At 34.5% G+C, this 16,768-nt stretch overlaps 1 protein-coding gene across 1 annotated transcript; it reads right to left on the reverse strand.

Moving 5' to 3' along the window:
* Positions 1–1,851: 1,851 nt before the first annotated feature.
* Positions 1,852–16,714, reverse strand: LOC120330990 (potassium voltage-gated channel subfamily A member 1-like). The gene is made up of 8 exons (XM_039397996.2): positions 16,503–16,714; positions 10,701–10,933; positions 8,208–8,333; positions 5,896–6,206; positions 5,319–5,469; positions 4,589–4,710; positions 3,819–4,022; positions 1,852–3,325 (listed from the first exon to the last, which is right to left on the reverse strand). Exons 1-8 carry the CDS (start codon positions 16,693–16,695, stop codon positions 3,055–3,057), a joined length of 1,611 nt encoding a protein of 536 aa, XP_039253930.2. The 5' UTR covers positions 16,696–16,714; the 3' UTR covers positions 1,852–3,054.
* Between the last annotated feature and the right edge of the window lie 54 nt (positions 16,715–16,768).

Genomic DNA, 16,768 nt, shown 5'->3' on the forward strand with positions numbered 1-16,768 from the left:
GCACGGAATATATCAGCATGACAGGGTTTGGACCACCCCGGTCTACCTTATCAAAAAACTCCCAACTTCGCTGACCACTAGATCGTTGAAATGCGATCGTGGAACCGCCACATAGTGCATGTAAATAGTTCATTGGTCCAATTGTTGAAGACAAAAGAAAACAAAAATGCAGCAACAAGGAGAATACTAGAAGAAAAACAACAACAACAATTTAAGAAAACGACTCATAGGACTATTTCGTGTTCAAAAAAAGTGTTTAGAAGGTTAATATGATACTTGAAGACGAAAAATAAGCGAACATTTTAAAGTTTGAGTCGTCTGGTGAACTCGTAATATTTTAATAAACGCCAATAAACTATATAAAATTCTGTTCTAAAATTTCTGAGGTTCCCCCACTTTGCTAAGGTGCCCTAAACACGTGCTTATATTGTTACTTATCGATCTTAAGAACGGTACGTATGTTGGTAGGTATTTGTCTGTATATCTGTTTGTTTGTCTGTTAGATGAACGCGATATCTCACGAAGGCGAGGTTGAATCTGCTCCAAGTTTTGCATGTGCATTCATCATATCTCGGAAGCCTATTGATTTTGGATGAATTATGTCGTATAATTAGCGAGTTATTAATAACTTAGTGATGAGACACGCGGTGTCACTATAGAGTCATGAATCGAAACCGCAGTTTCAAACCATAAATCTTCGGTCTCCGACCGATATTCTCGTTTAATGGTTAATCCGGCGCTGGATACAAGGCGTGAAACGCAGAAGGCGTATGTCCGGAAAATATGACTAGCTACTGTGTTTATAATCGCAGCGGTGCAATTGAACGAGTAAACCCCCAAAACATTCCGTGTGATGCAAAATCACACAATACGTTCGACAGTCTGATGGCGCACATGAGAAGTTTATTTTCCAGCAGAATTGCATGAATTTTTAAAAGCATTGAAGTCACGATGACATGCCACTCAAACATTTACTGACTGAGGTTTTTAACAGTATCTCATTACTGTTGAAAAGCGTCAGTCCTTAATCTTATTACTGTTATCTCATCTCATTACTGTTAAAAAGCGTCAGTCGTTAAATGTTTTAAGTAGCATTTTCACCCTAACTTCAATACTGTTAAAAAACGTCAGCCATTAAATGTTTAAATGACATTTCGTCGTAACTTCAATACTGTTAAGAAACGCCTGTCATTAAATGTTTTAAGTAACATTTAGCCGTAACTTCAATAGTGTTGAAATGCACCAGTCGTTGAATGTTTAAATGGCATTTACCATAACTTCAAAACTGGTAAAAAGCGTCAGTCGTTGAAGGTTTCAACAGCATTTCAACGCAACTTCAAGTAGTATGTAGTATAAAGTCGAACAAGATATATTAACAGAAGCCGGTCCTTTCAAATACGTTTATGCGACCTGATGTTTCCAGTATTTCTCGTTACAATGTGAAAGAACGATTTCTGGCACGACTGGCGTGCTAACCATGATAATCACAGTACATGGAATAACAAATGTAAGAAAGTTAGTTTTTGTGAGCCGGTACCACGTTTGAGTAGGCCATACCAGACTATATTAATGAAATTGGAAGTGTATGGATATAGAGTCGTCTGGACATGCTGGCCTGGTACCGTGCACTGGTGTGGTACCTGTTCGTTGGAAAAATAACAGGGTGAAAAATGGAAAAGCAATGACTGAGAGATAAAAATTATTTCAGCAAGTAGTTAGTAGACTAAATGGTCATTCGGCCAAAACAATGGAATATTAAGTACAATAGTATTTAAAGTATAAAATTCAGGGTCCTTAACAGATTCAACTGGACTGGTATTAGTGATCAGGAGTTGTTTATATTTAACTTTGAAAGTGGAATAAGTAGGAGTAACGTAGACTTTGGCATTTCGCCTTATATTCAATACAAATAAATTTAGGCGTTACCTGGTTGGCGGTACTCGAATTATTTCATTAAACACTGAAGCGCCATTGAAAATTCGACTATGGAAAGTTCTGTGGTGCCCCATTTACCTTTGATGCCCTAAACACGTGCTTATTTTGATAAATGGGTAATCCATCTCTTTATATAAACAGCAAAAAGTTCTCATTGACAGAAGTATGGTTGGAGAAACATCGACTAAATTGCGCCCAATTTCATGTCAATACTTTTAACGATAGCTCTGGAATATTTTGAAGCAAAATGACGATTTCGAAGCTGTAAATCATTTGCACACGTAAACCAGTTGAAAATCTTTCAAAATAGGCATCGTAAAGGTGAAAAATAAAAATACGATCAAAGGTTGGAAGAACAATTTTCCGACTTAAAGGAATGTTTGAGCCTGATGTGTAAAACATGGCAAATTTACAGACTTGGTGGCAAGTGTTATCCGTTAGAAAATCTAATGTGTTAATAGTACTATTTACTATCAGTAGATAACTTAATAGTTAACCCTTTCTACTGCTGATATCCTCGAATTCATAAAATCAAACTGGTGTTAAATATGATTGTTTTGTACATTAAATATCCAAAAGTAGAATTATATTAAAAAGTACGTGACCGTACCTTAATACAAAAACAAAATATCATCTGTACAGAAAATGATGGAATCAAAATGCATTACGACTATCTTCTTTCTTTTACATCATATGTAGCAAACGTACACTTTATAATTTTTTTTTCAAATAATAATTTTCAATTATGTATTTAATTTTCCAATCCTCTTCTTAAGTTACTGTTTGTCAGATTATATCGTATTTTACTACAGATTAGTACAAATTATAGTGGCATTTTGTTAGTATATATGTATATATATATATATACTATATAGCACTTTAAGTATTAGTAACTATATACTATATATAAGTACAACCTCTTGCTGCCCATGTTCGAGAGAAGTTCATCCTGGAAACGCACCGATAAGCTTTGTCGACTGACCACGATTGACCGTACTTATCAATGTGCCACAGATGATATTTTTCCATACACTGGTCAGTCGATTTGTTTTTGCGATTGACCATATCAAATCCACCCAATTGTTGAAAATCATGCATTGGATATGAAGGCATAGCATATCATGTTGCTTCATCCACGTTTACAGATACATGATTACTAAATTCTGCCTCTTTGTTCAGAACAGTTTTGACTCTATCAATTACGCTTCTTCTCCCTTTTCTTTTCTTACCTCTTTTCGTTTTTCTTGTTGGATTTTCGGCTTCCTCCAATTGTTTTACAAAGTTATTAACAATAGAAGGCACTGGTAAAGCGATACAAAGAACGCCTGTTATAGCACAGAGAAATCCCACTATTTTTCCAAGGACTGTGCGAGGTACGACATCACCATACCTATAAAATTATAATGTTGATGCTAGCAAAACCAGTACAATAATATTTGTTAATCACATAATCAAATATACATATGGAATAAATGAGATGGATTTTAACACTGGTATGGATTTCACGTAGCGTATGATTTTTTCCAAAAAAATAAAATTTGTTCCATACTTCACATTGACTTGCATCGCATTTAAAATTGAATCATTCAATCCACAGGGAATACTAGTAAATTTAGACCACGGCTTTTCTGGTCTAAGCTGCACCTCACACGTTGAATCATTTACCCCTCTGTGCGCATTACGCTACGTATATACAACGCTACAGCTTTACATTCCTGCCAAGTAACGATTTTTGCGAATCCATATTTTGCTATTAATATTTTGGATTGGTTTCAGCGGACTGGACTCGGTACTTTGTTTACACTCCAACATTCAACAGGTTTGATTTACTAATTTTTAAAGAGTTTTCAAATGCGGTAGAAATTAATTAGTATTTCACTTACCCTACGGTTGTCATGGTAACAACGGCCCACCAGAACGATGCGGGAATGGAGTCAAACTTATTGCCTGGACCCGAAGTTGATTCGATAAAATAAACAACAGTTGAAAAAAGAATCATTGCAAGGAATATGAAAAATACTAATATTGAAAGCTCTCCGACTGAGGCGATGAGAGTTCTTCCCAGAACTCGTAACTTCGTTGAGTACCTGTCATTGTAATGTAATATTCGTGAATTCCATTATGGTAAAATTTTAGAAATCTGTCTAAACAGTTAATTACGCTAAACGATGCTTGGTGTCAGACATCTAACTTCTTGTAAAAATGTTCTTGACATGGTGTAGACAAAATTAAAATGTATTATTCATATATTTAAGCTTCATAGACATTTAAAAATACATTTCGACGTGCTATTGATGTCAACGTACAATAATATCAAACATTTTTCGTTCTTGGAATATTATCCCACACGAGAAGATGGCACGGAAATAGGACCAGTCTGAAAATATTCAGGTTATCCTAAACAAGAGCCAAGATGCAGTGGGCGTCTTCTGTTTGCTTTCGTCGGAATGATTAATGCTGTTTACTATTAAATATTAATATTGCGTTGTCAAAATCTTCGTTATCTTTGATATGGATGCGAACGTAAAAAAATTACCGAACTTTCAATTAGCGAAAACAATGAACTTTTTTCGGTCGTTATGCAACACATACCAAGTCAAATATTGCAATTTCGCAATGTTATGAAAATCCCAAATGAATTTTATATACTTACCGACTTAATTTAAAAACCCTCAATATTCGTACAAGTCGTAAAATCCGTAAGACCACGAGTGAATTCAAAGAATCTTCGGAACTATTAGATTCTGACGAGCCTGTATGAATATCGACACCGAGCTGAAAACAACATGTAATTCAAATTTAAATGCTACAGCAGAAAATTGGGACTGACTTTTGCGCTGAATGGAATTTACTCAACAACAAAATAGGGGTATTTTGGGGTTCCTCCTGAATTGTAAAGTGTTGAGTAACATTTACTCAGTACGCTATAATTCAAAAAGAATTTGAAAACAGTCCAATTTTATGTGTTTATGAATATTAATATTATGTAAGAACTGCTACATGTAATTCTAACTAATTTTTTAAAAACAAAACAGATCGATTAAATAGTAGTAATAGATAATTTGATCTTAATACACACAAATGCCTTTTTCGTATAGTGCTTTGTTCGTTATGATATATGCCACCGATAAATCAATTGTACCAATGTTTTTTACAATATAAAATAAGGTTTTTTTTTATATATATTTATTTTTGCTCATTTGCATCATTTATCATAATAAGAAGTTTCTGATGACATACGACTCAATACAATACAGTACTACCTTTCAATGAATTGCAGTGATTGGGATTGGCAAGATCAATTATGAAGAGCAATATTTCCACTACCAAATAAAAATTTACTTGTAGAGCAATACAATGCAAATTCGGTACATTAATATTACCTGAATGAAGTATGGCAATATTGCGGCAATATCAATAATATTAAGAGGTGATTTCATGAAAGATATTTTATTGGGTGTCACTACGAATCGAACAATCAACTCAATTGTGAAGCAGATAACGCAAAATGTTTCAATAATAAAGAAGGGATACCTGAAAAAAAAAATATTATGAAAAATATTTAAATTTTAATGAAATGGCATAGAATTCCCAACATTTTCATATTAACATATTTAAGAAATCTATGCTGAGTTCACTGATGAAATTACAAACCTATACCTAGCCCGAAAGTCTGAAACAGGAGTGTGCAACATGCGACCCAAGGGCCAAATGCAGCCCGCGAGGAAAAATTGTACGGCCCGAAAAACGAGTTTTTAATTAAGTTTAATCCGATTTTTTTTGTGTTTGCAACTACTATAAAGTCTATATGTGAAAAAAGTGCAGTCAGCGGTTTCATCCTGTAATTTGTATCTGGCCCTCCCGTATTAAAGGTTGCAAATGCCTGGTCGAAAAAATTGAATTTATTTCTCTTACAAATAATCACGAACGCGAATCGTACCGACTCCGTACAATACTTACCGCAACATGTCAACACGGCATGGTGGCTTCACAGTTGAGGTTGTAGCTGTCACATGTGTTGGTACCGTAGTTACCTCAGTACCATTTACAGCAGAAGGCCAATGTGACGAAACTGTTGTTATTGATAAAGTCGCGTATCCTTCGTGTAATGTATCATTAAAAGGAACGCAAAGGTCTTCTAAAAGTTCTTTACTGCTTGGCAGAGTTTCTATACAAAAACTCCATATCGAGAGAAAAATTACTGTAACGGATAGAATTGAAATAATCTTTGCACCAATGGAACTTGCTGGTTCTTCCATTAAACGCCACACCTGAATAGATGAGATGTGTATGAAAACCTTTAATATGAAATATGGTATATATGCTAACTCGGAAGGGAATCAGAAAATTAAAAAGAAAACGAAAACATTTTTAAAGTACGATTGTGCAACAAATTGTCATAGCATTAAATGCATTTGTTGCACCAAAATGTGGTACGAATTTGTGAATTTTGGACAAGCTACTCTTGAATGTAATGTATTCTTGTATGCAATTAAATCGATATTCGATACTGAAGCCAGATCGACCTGTGGCCAGAGTGACAGGATAATTGTTGCATAAATGGTTCTGCCACATCGTTTCACTTTTACACTCTAGACAAGGTCATGTGGTGGTCGAATTGGAAGTTTAAATTTCATGATAAAAATTGGAATTCCGACCAATACCAGCAATTGAAACAAAAGATTGCGTGTCTTTGTATTTGCGATGGCCTAGCCTTGGTCGTATTTATTTCATTGGATTTGTTCCATAAGTTGGCAATTTCAAGGGCCCATCAATTCACAATCTCATCACGGAGTAGTCCCGTATGAATAAATTTAATAGGATACGAACGATGAGTAATATTAGTACTGGCGGCTATATGATTCTCATTTTTTGTACGATTTCTTGTTTATTAAGGGACTAACAAGTTATATTCAACTATATATTACTGTCACTTGTTTAATCTTCGAAGGTTTTAGAATACCTCTAAAATTTAGTATCAATCTCATATCCCTTTTATGTGTCGATATATGCCAACTATCAAAATCGATCTATTCTGATGTAGACACGAATTTTTCAAACATTATGATAAGGGACTGCTTTTTGATATCATATGGAAATTTAACATTGGTAAATCCGATTCACATGGAAGATTTGTCAGAGGATTACGATTGATGTTGCAGTATATATAGGCTCACCCACTTTTATACGTCTTGTCCCGGGGTCCCGACCGGTCAGCCAAAAGTCCCGCTTTGGCGCCCAGCCAGTCAAAATAATACACGAACATTGCCAATTAGCATGTTCTCGATACTGTTGTAACTGTGTAGCGTACCGGTAGCCTATTTACTGAATGTGGATGCGTGGTTTTGATTGTTTCGTCGTTTCAATTGCTACAATTTGTTGCGTGTAAGCCCCGAACACCAAAAGGGCGCTTAACGTTAATTCATTTCGATAATTTTCGAATTGAAACCGATATTTAGACAGGCAGCGCACGAATTCTCGATGACAATATGGTCAATGAAGACAGCCGTGATGGTTCTAAATGTAAGGCCCAATGTAAAATCAATAAATTTAAAGTTTGAAAAATCACAGCTATGGTCATTGTAGGCGTCCCGCTTCGAGGTCACAAGAATATGGTAACCCCAAGTATATATATATAAATGTAACATACTCAAATAATCATTCAACTGCGGTTTATTTGTTAAAATTTTACGTACTCTGCGGCGAACGCATTGGTCTGAATGTTTTTTAAATCTTTCCTTAGGGCGACAGGTTAAATTTTATAATTGCGGGATGAAGAGTCCTTCTCATGCAAGATTAATGAACGCGCTCAAGTGAAGGTAACTTTACTCGAAGGATCTGTTGCAGTTCAAAATAAACATTCAACTTGAAAAATATCACATTACTAATTCAAGCGACTGGTTCTATAGACTCACAATTCATCGATACACATTTTTAAATGTCTCTGCAAACGTATTATTGACTATTTTGAGCTTCCAATGCCTTTGTTTTCTTATGTTGTGAACAAGAATTACGTGAAATAAAAAATTCGGATCCAAGTCCTAAGACAAATCCCTATAATTGTTGAAATTAGACTAATTCACTGCCAAATGCCGGGAGTTGCTACCATTCGTTTGAATTCCAATTGCCATCATGGCCAAAAAGACTTTCCAAAGATTGTTAATGCTTTTTATTTACATTATTCGATTTATATGTAAACAAATTTGATGATCTCTAATAACTGATTAGCAATTATTATTGTTCACAAATCTCGATTAAATACATTTACTTACCATCCTCATTCTTCTTCCTTTTGGCATCTTCGCCTCATAAAGTTCAGTTGCAGTTGCAGTGTTGTCTTCCGGTTTTTGCAAAAATTGATCTAACTTATAAAATCCGAGTTCCTTGTAGAAAATGTCCTAAAAATAAAATAAAAATTTACGCAAAATTAACATAAGAGTATGAATGCGGCAAATGAAATAAAAAAAATAGTACATATTGTTGCAGCCAAATTTGCTGATTCGCCTTCCAAATATAAGTGTAACGTGGATGCCATTGATGTTTGCCCGATTTTTCATCAACAGACAGATTTCTTTAGACAGATTTTCAGGCATGGCTGTGTACATCAGCTCATTCTCGTGCTGGTTTGGCTATCGATTTTTCAGTTTATACTTGTATTCACGAAATTTAGGTATAAATGGAGTACTGTAACTTGAAAGCAAATTTGTTTGGGTTAGAGTTAGTTGCAGTAATCAAATATATATTAGTCCCGAAAAAGCTGTGATAGGCTTGTCTTCAAATTTGACTATATTTTGAATCGAAATGGTGATTATAAAACATGTAAGCGCCAACTCCCGAAAAAACGCCTAATTTGCAATGATTAAGTGAAAGATCATTTTTTTCTGGGTCAAGGGTCGGAGAAACACAGCCTCTAGCTGTCGTTGGTTAACAGCGTGTTAACATGTCCGTGATCACGTTTGTGAATTGCTGTTTTTCGACAAATTGTTTGTTGTTATTAAAAATAATATGCAACCACGAGGGACGCATACGAATGACAATAATGTAGTTTACACCAGATTATGCATTTCAATCATTTTATTGAGCGTTTTGGCCATGGAATTGCAGTTCCTCTAGTCTCCGTTGGAAAGCAGGTACCATGAGTATACGACAATTTGCCTAACTTTATCCAATCTTTTTCAGCACACTTGAATGATATAATATATTTTTTGCATTCAATTTACATATTGTAAAAATTAAAGGATTGCAATTCATCCACACACCATCCATGCAAATTCCCTGTCTGCTCGATAGACTTCCGTTAGTCTACCGGCACTGTTCCAAAAGTCCTATTGAGGTTGAAATTTAGATTACAATGTGTAAAGTGGGTGATTATGTCAATCTTTGTTCAGTACTTAACTTTTTATACTTTATGTCACATAGTTACCTAAGTGTTGCATGTGCATTATCATGGGAAAACACAGAAACGCAACCAATATTTGCCTATTTTCTATATTATTTAAACTTTTTTTTCACGTCATTGAGTTTGTCGTCGAAGTTTCGTCGACAGGATTATCTAAATTGACAAGAACACTGCTTTAACTGACTTAACGACAGTATCGTTACGCTATTCGGTCAATATTAACCGAATTATATTTACATATCTATGTTTTTACGCTCGCTCAAACTTTTAGATTCTAGATAAATCGATAATTTTAACCCCATTACGATAATATTAAATTTTCCGCAATTATGTTGAGAGTATAAATCATATTGGGTTGCATGCTGTCATAATTTTCACACACAATCAGTATGCAATTCATAAACAATTTACGCGAGCGACTTGGGAGGAGTCTATTGAGACGTAGCCTAACGAATTATATTTTGAGTATACTCTCTATAATTATGTCTATGGCGACCTTGCGGTTGCACCCAGCATGCAGCGACTTCTTCTAGTCGTTTTCGAATAGCAACAATTATTTTGAAGTGAAATACAGTGTGTCAGAATATGGGTCTGTATAACACAAATTTTCATTATGATAATGCTTTGTTTGGTATCAGCTGTGTGGCCACTGATTAAGCTATATATATAAGTGAAGACCTCGCAGGGTTACAGGTAATGAAGGAGACTTCTGTACTGAAATTCACAAAATCATTTGTAGAATACAAAGTGGCGGTATCAAATGGGCACACTAGTTTTTGTTAAACTTGGTATGCTATTTTCTCAGATATTATCGATAATTGATTAAAATTTAATTGATTAAAAGTATGTTAGGCCATCGATCATGGCAAAAGGTAGAAAGTGACAGGCACCTATGAATAATAAGTTTCGATCGCATCATTTCAGATTTATCAAAATATAATTTAACTACTTTTTTCAGAGAAATCAGCGACACACACAGACTTTGATATGATAATTGAAAGTAGCATCGATATCAATAGCCATAGTTTAATGTGTTTTTGAGAGAAATATTGATTTAAAATGTGATCTATTGAACGTGATATAATCTCAGTGGTATTTTATGTGAATCAGATGTGCATTTGATACGCGTGCACAACAGCAGATGGTAATGGAATGATAACTTGCAATAAGAAATTAAAAAAAAACATTCATACACAACCAAAATTCCATACTCCAAATCTGAATTGTGGTTTATTTTACTGGTATCTTCTATGATACTTTAAACGTTCACACCTATATTTAACAAAGTATGACCATGGAACAGCGATAAGCTCTTTTAAAATATGAACGATTTTATGTATTTCAACAATGTCGAAAGGTGACTCACCTCAGGTACGCTTGTCGGTTTTATCAAGATTCCACCGGTTTGGTAGAATCGTAAAACCGAATCAAACGTTTGTCGGTCACGGTCAAAAAAATATTCGCCTGTTTCTTCGTCGTAATAAGCTTCTCGTGTTTCTTCATTTCCTAGAAGAGTGGTCGGGTATCGTTTTAATGTTTTTAGTCTTGTTTCGTAAAGCATTCCTGAAATGTTGAGTCGAACTCTCTCCCCACGGTATTCTTAATGGAAAGAAACACCATAAGATGGTATTATACTGATTTGCTTCTCAGATATGAGTGTAACATGTAAGAAGTTAACATGAAATATAAGAGATAATTCAGAATTCATGAAATCCTATGATGAAAAAGTCACCACGTACACTCATCGTGCGACAAAACCCATAAGGCGTCACAGTTTATTTGACCAAGCAAAAACGAAAATCTTCCTATGCTGCTATACGTCATTGGTGAATTTACAATAGGGCTTCGGTCAAGCAGCCATTGATCTGTTAGGTGCTACTATCTTATATAAGGGAACCCAATTAGAGAAGCCATAACTAGTATACAACAATCACGTTTGCATATTCCTACTATCCACCGAGTGACCCCAGACAGGTCAAGCGCAATACCATTAGTTCTCTTTTATTGATTCGATGGTGGCCTCTACGGTAATGAATTAAGAATTTCGTGACACATACACGACTACTCGAAATGAATTCTTATTTTTTTGTTCTTTGTAATTTATTAATAAAGACTTGAAAGTAATTAAAGTCTTTCCAAGCCCCGTGACAAAACAGTTCAACAAACTAAAGGTCGTCACTGGACCGAAAATATACTTTCATTTATGCACTCCACTGAAAAAGTAACTACTATTTAGAAAACAAATAAATGTTTACAAACTTCTAAATTGCTCAGAAGCGATTGGCGCCGATACGTATACTGAAGATTGATTTTTATGCCAGTTTTTGCGAGATGATTTCTTCTTAAAATTTCGACAGTAAAATTTATTATATGCGTAGAGGATTTTTCATTCAATAACTTGTTTAGTTTTAAACAGCAAAACAGGATTTCATGTCTGCAAATTAGTTTTGGAACAAATACTTGATTATTTAGAGCGAAAAGACTTTTTACAAAATACGTCAAGTATCAATTTCTAACCTCTATGTCTCCCGTCCATGGCATGGCCGCAAAGATCAATGTTATGTTGTTTATGGTTACGGTCACATAAGAGGCAAGGTTCTTGTTTAATAACATCTTTAAAGTTTCGTTTATTATTCGGGAATTTGGAAAAAAAAATGTAATTCATTGTTGACTGCCAAAAAGATTTCGTGCAAATTCACCGCATCGCATTCCAGGTTGTCTTTGTAGCTATGCTTTGAATTTTTAATGCCATTCAGTTTTGAAAACGAGGAATTTGGCTAATGGATTTGAGGTGGTTCTAGATTCAAACACGTTACCGTCTTATTGTTTTCATGTATATAATATACTTCTGTTAGTGATAAAAAGATGTGAATTTACATGGTCTCAAATTATCTTCTGTTTAGTCTGCCTTGTAAACAGAAATTCAACATAAAAATCACACACGGCCAGGGCATAAATGTAACATATTAATATAAAATTTAACGTATAGCTAATATATTATATATTTATCTGTAATGCTTTGAAATTTGTGAAATTTTAGAATAATTTTGTGCAGCATCCATAATTTAGCAATTAAAAATGCGATATGCCATGGGTATATGTCAGCATGACTAGAGGCTTTCTAGAGTCTCACGGACCAAGATTTTGATTTTGCGTAATATTACGTTAGTTCTGAGTATTTGTTTAAAGATTATTTGTCCGAGGTATTAACTGTTGTGCGCCGTTACGCTTAATGAAATATTCATAAAGAAAACGTGATTATTGAGATTAATGGTGTGTAGACGTCTTCTTATTAATATGCAAAGCACGCATGAAACCAACACGTTATAATTTACATGCAATTAGAAATTGTATCGCTCCTGTTTTCGGTGTATAAATCATATTCCTTCCTATTAAATTGATAAGTAATGTCAAAATAAGCATGGCGTGGAGAAAGATTGTATATGGGATTATGACGCCCAAACTAAAAAAAGGAATCACGGTTTGTGACTTTTGCTTTTGCTCGTCGATGCCAAAAGGGTACAACTTTAACCATTTTTATATAATTTTTATTAGGATGAAAATAAAACAGCGAAATGGTGTTTATACGTAGTCCGCCCATGTGGGTAAACGTTTGCGTAAAGTTATTTGAATAACATCTCTTGGGATTTAAAAATTGTGTTCATCAGGCAAATAAAGTTAAATTTATTCAGTATTGGATAGTCCATGGATTTCCAGAAAAACCACATAGTAAATATTTTATTGATTTATGACTGCAGATAAACGTATATGTGAAGCTGTCAGGGATATTTCTACCCCGAGTAAAAGCAATATTTATAGTAACTCATGTCATGTTGGTATGCATTTAATCCAGAAACCTTCAGTTTCATCTAATACAAATCCCAACTATTTACAAAAAAAGAATTAGATTATTCTTTCAAGTGTGAAATTTTACTGTGTTAAATACAGTTTTCATCGATTCCTTAACTGAATTTAAATTAGCAAATTAAGATTGACGTTGTACGTTGCCGGTTTGATCAGATTTTGTATTTGTTTGCGCATCGACTACAAGATGTCTCAACAGCCCGCGTTCAGATCACAGATGAACTCAAATTACCATTGAAAATATGAAGATTGGTTTTAATCAGGGTCGTCCAACCCGTCGCCCGCGGGCCATATGTGGCTCGCAGAAGCATTTCGTGTGGCCCGCGCTGTATTTTTCGGATTTGAATAAAAAAAATTGAGTATAACTATTATTCGAGTAGTGATGTAGTATACAAAGATGTGATACGAACGATTTGTTTATTTTCCTGATATCCGCTCTACCAGCCCTTTCAAACGAGCCATGAGTGCCGTTTTGAATCGAAACCAACTGGGAGGAGATATCGATATATTAAGGTGCCATAGTCGCTACGTACATACATAAAATCCATAATACATACATAAAACTAGCTACTTCGTGACAGAAAAAATCGCAAAGCAATCGGAGCCATTCTCACATTGAGAATTCGTTAAGCAATGTATTGTTCGAGTTGCCAATGTTTCATGTCCGGAAATAAAAAAGGCGTTTGCAAAAATAAGCCTGTCAAGACAGAAGATTCTCGTCGTGTTGAAGAGCTTGGGAATTCTATAGAAGAAGCTTTAATTGCAAAAGCGGGAAAGTTTTCATTGTATTCCTTGGCGCTTGACGAAAACACTGACATCAAGTCTACTGCTCATCATGAGAGGAGTTAATGATGATTTTGACATTACCGAAGAGCTCGCAGTCACTGTCCCAATTAATTAAGGGCACGACTACGGACATTGATTTGTTGGGAGCTGTGATGAAAATGATTGAGCGTCTCGGCTTGTCTTTGGCAAAGCTTTCGGGAATAACCACTGATGGTGCCCCATCAATGGCTGGGAAACAACAGTTTTATTGTTCTAATAATTCTGAAAGTTTGGCGTGAGGGTATTGTTTGTTTTTTCATTAACATGCAGTCAGTGTAGCAAAACTAAAAAATAACTACCATGTTAAGTGGCCCACGCACTTAATAGTAAGCTACATGTGGCCCTTCGGCCAAAAAGGTTGGACGACCCTGGTTTAAATCTTTTATTTTTGAAACGACAGAAATGTCGAAAATTCCATCTTTTTGTTTTATTTTATAAATAAATGTCGAAGCCGGGCAATTCGCCTGAAGTGATACGCGGTAACTTAAACTGATTCCAACGTGGGATGGTGGAGTGTCTAAAATGAACATACTATTTTGAAACATTTACTAAATTAAAAATAACGTAAATAGTGTGATCATAAAACACGAAAGAATATTACGAGAATTCTACTTTTTCATTCAAATATTCATCTTGATTATAATCATTACAATCAAACGGTCTTCTCGAAATTATTAAATTATGTTTCCCAATAAATTCGATTAAATGAGAACAAAGATTCCTTCATACGTCTGCTTTTCATTTTATTTTATAAATTATTGTGCAAAATATTAATTAACTTTGCTATAATTTTTATTTCAAAATAAATATTGAAGAGTTTTGGAAAACCTATCAACCAGAATTTTCCAATCACGTGGTATATTTAGATATTTTATAAATTATATACACTCGGGACACTTTAGACGTGACACAAAGCTTATTGTTCTCCGCTTTTGTTTTTGTAACACTGTAAATATTGTTTGTGAAAGAAACGTCACACTTACAAGGCACACCAGTCTTGGTTGGCACAATTTTGGCCCTTGGCCCAAAAACCTTGCTCACCCCTGTTTTAGAGCTTATCATGCCTTAAGTGCATCTTATGGCCTCAAATTAAAAACATGCTTGATAAAGCAATTTGAAGAAATCAAATATAAATCTCTGACGATAAAAAGATTATTTTGTAAACAGTACTTGTATATATTACTTTGGATTTGACCCTCATTCCGTGCTTCCATAATGACAGGAGTGCAAATAAATGCACAAAAATCGGTGCCGTTGTTGCTACCGTCACCAACAATTAACATATCACTTTCGTTGAGCACAAAATCGCGAAAATAATTAGCGAAAAATCACTGTGTTGCCGCTATTTTTCTGCAAACCAGCAAAATTTGAGGTAAACTGGGCCTAGATAGTTCAGCAAAATTTCAAAATAAAAACGAATAGCCTCCTTCCTAACTAGTTACAAAAAAACACAAGTGGGACGGGGGGTTAACGTATTTTTTGTGTCTCGGAGTACAATTTTTTCTGAAACGACATAAGTTACCTTTATGTAAATAAATTTGCAAGAACGCGATGGAGATATTTATTGTTTTTAAAATATTTTGGAATTTTAATTTCTCTAATTTGACTGATTTAGTCTGGCATAATAATTAGTTTGATCTAAAATTATAGAAATAATCCATTCATTCATTCATGCAAATATTGATCTTGAATTTTATGTAATCTTTTACGCCGCAACCTAAAATGGGATATTGACGAGATGTGACCTTGAAAGTATTTCGGCGATATATTGGTAGTTGACAGATCTTGATTAGGAGTGCAATTTTGCAAATAAATGAAAATGGTTAAATATTATATCATTTTTATTACAGCGCATGCCAAAATTTATATTTGCTGAAGTTGATGCCAACGAAAAGAATCATTATTTATTTAAATTATACCCGCTTTTACCAGATTTCCTATTAATTAATTTCATTTGTCACATTATTGATTGAATTAGACAGAATGTCTGAGATTCGTCTGCCCCAATAGACAAAGTCCAAATTGAATTTGAAATTGAAAACTCAAAAATCAACTTTATTGACTCCCCATCCAGTCACTAATCTATTTTTAGCATCACTCATTAAGGGACATTTTATATAAACCAGTAAATATAATACTCCTAATTATAGCCTACATATGGTTAGAAGTAGGCTAACTTTCATAAACTAGACCCGACTCAAACTCGAAAATATATAAGCTAAAACAACTTGCCGTAATTCATTAAACAGCGGTGATTATCGTTGGCAATCTTGTTTTAAACCTTGTTTAGAATTTAAAATCAGAGCTGAGGGCATATTAAAGGTTTATACCAAACGACAATAACCAGTATTGCCTAATAGACAAAATGTTGATATTTTGATACACTGAGTTACTTGTGGGTAATAAAATCTTCTGTGGCTTGCTAATAAGAATACTTATCAAAGACAACAACAAATAAAGTTAAAACAAATAGACATACCTTTACCAGCATCGCTTTTCTGCTTCTTTAGGCAAGTTTTAATAAGATTTTCCTCCAAATTATCCGGGGATTTTCCCCGCGAAAACATGCCTTTCGCTTTCTTTCCGTTCGCTTTACTTGGAGTCAAATCCTTTTTAGCGATACTAGGCGACTCCCCAGGTACGTACATTGCCATTACTCCGTTTCGTAACATATGTATTGTATATAAAATATTGCTGATATTAACTGTTATACAATATTGCATTTGAAACAAAGTTAACGTTACT

This window comes from Styela clava, chromosome 6 (assembly GCF_964204865.1).
Source record: "Styela clava chromosome 6, kaStyClav1.hap1.2, whole genome shotgun sequence".
NCBI classification, from domain to species: Eukaryota; Metazoa; Chordata; class Ascidiacea; order Stolidobranchia; family Styelidae; genus Styela; species Styela clava.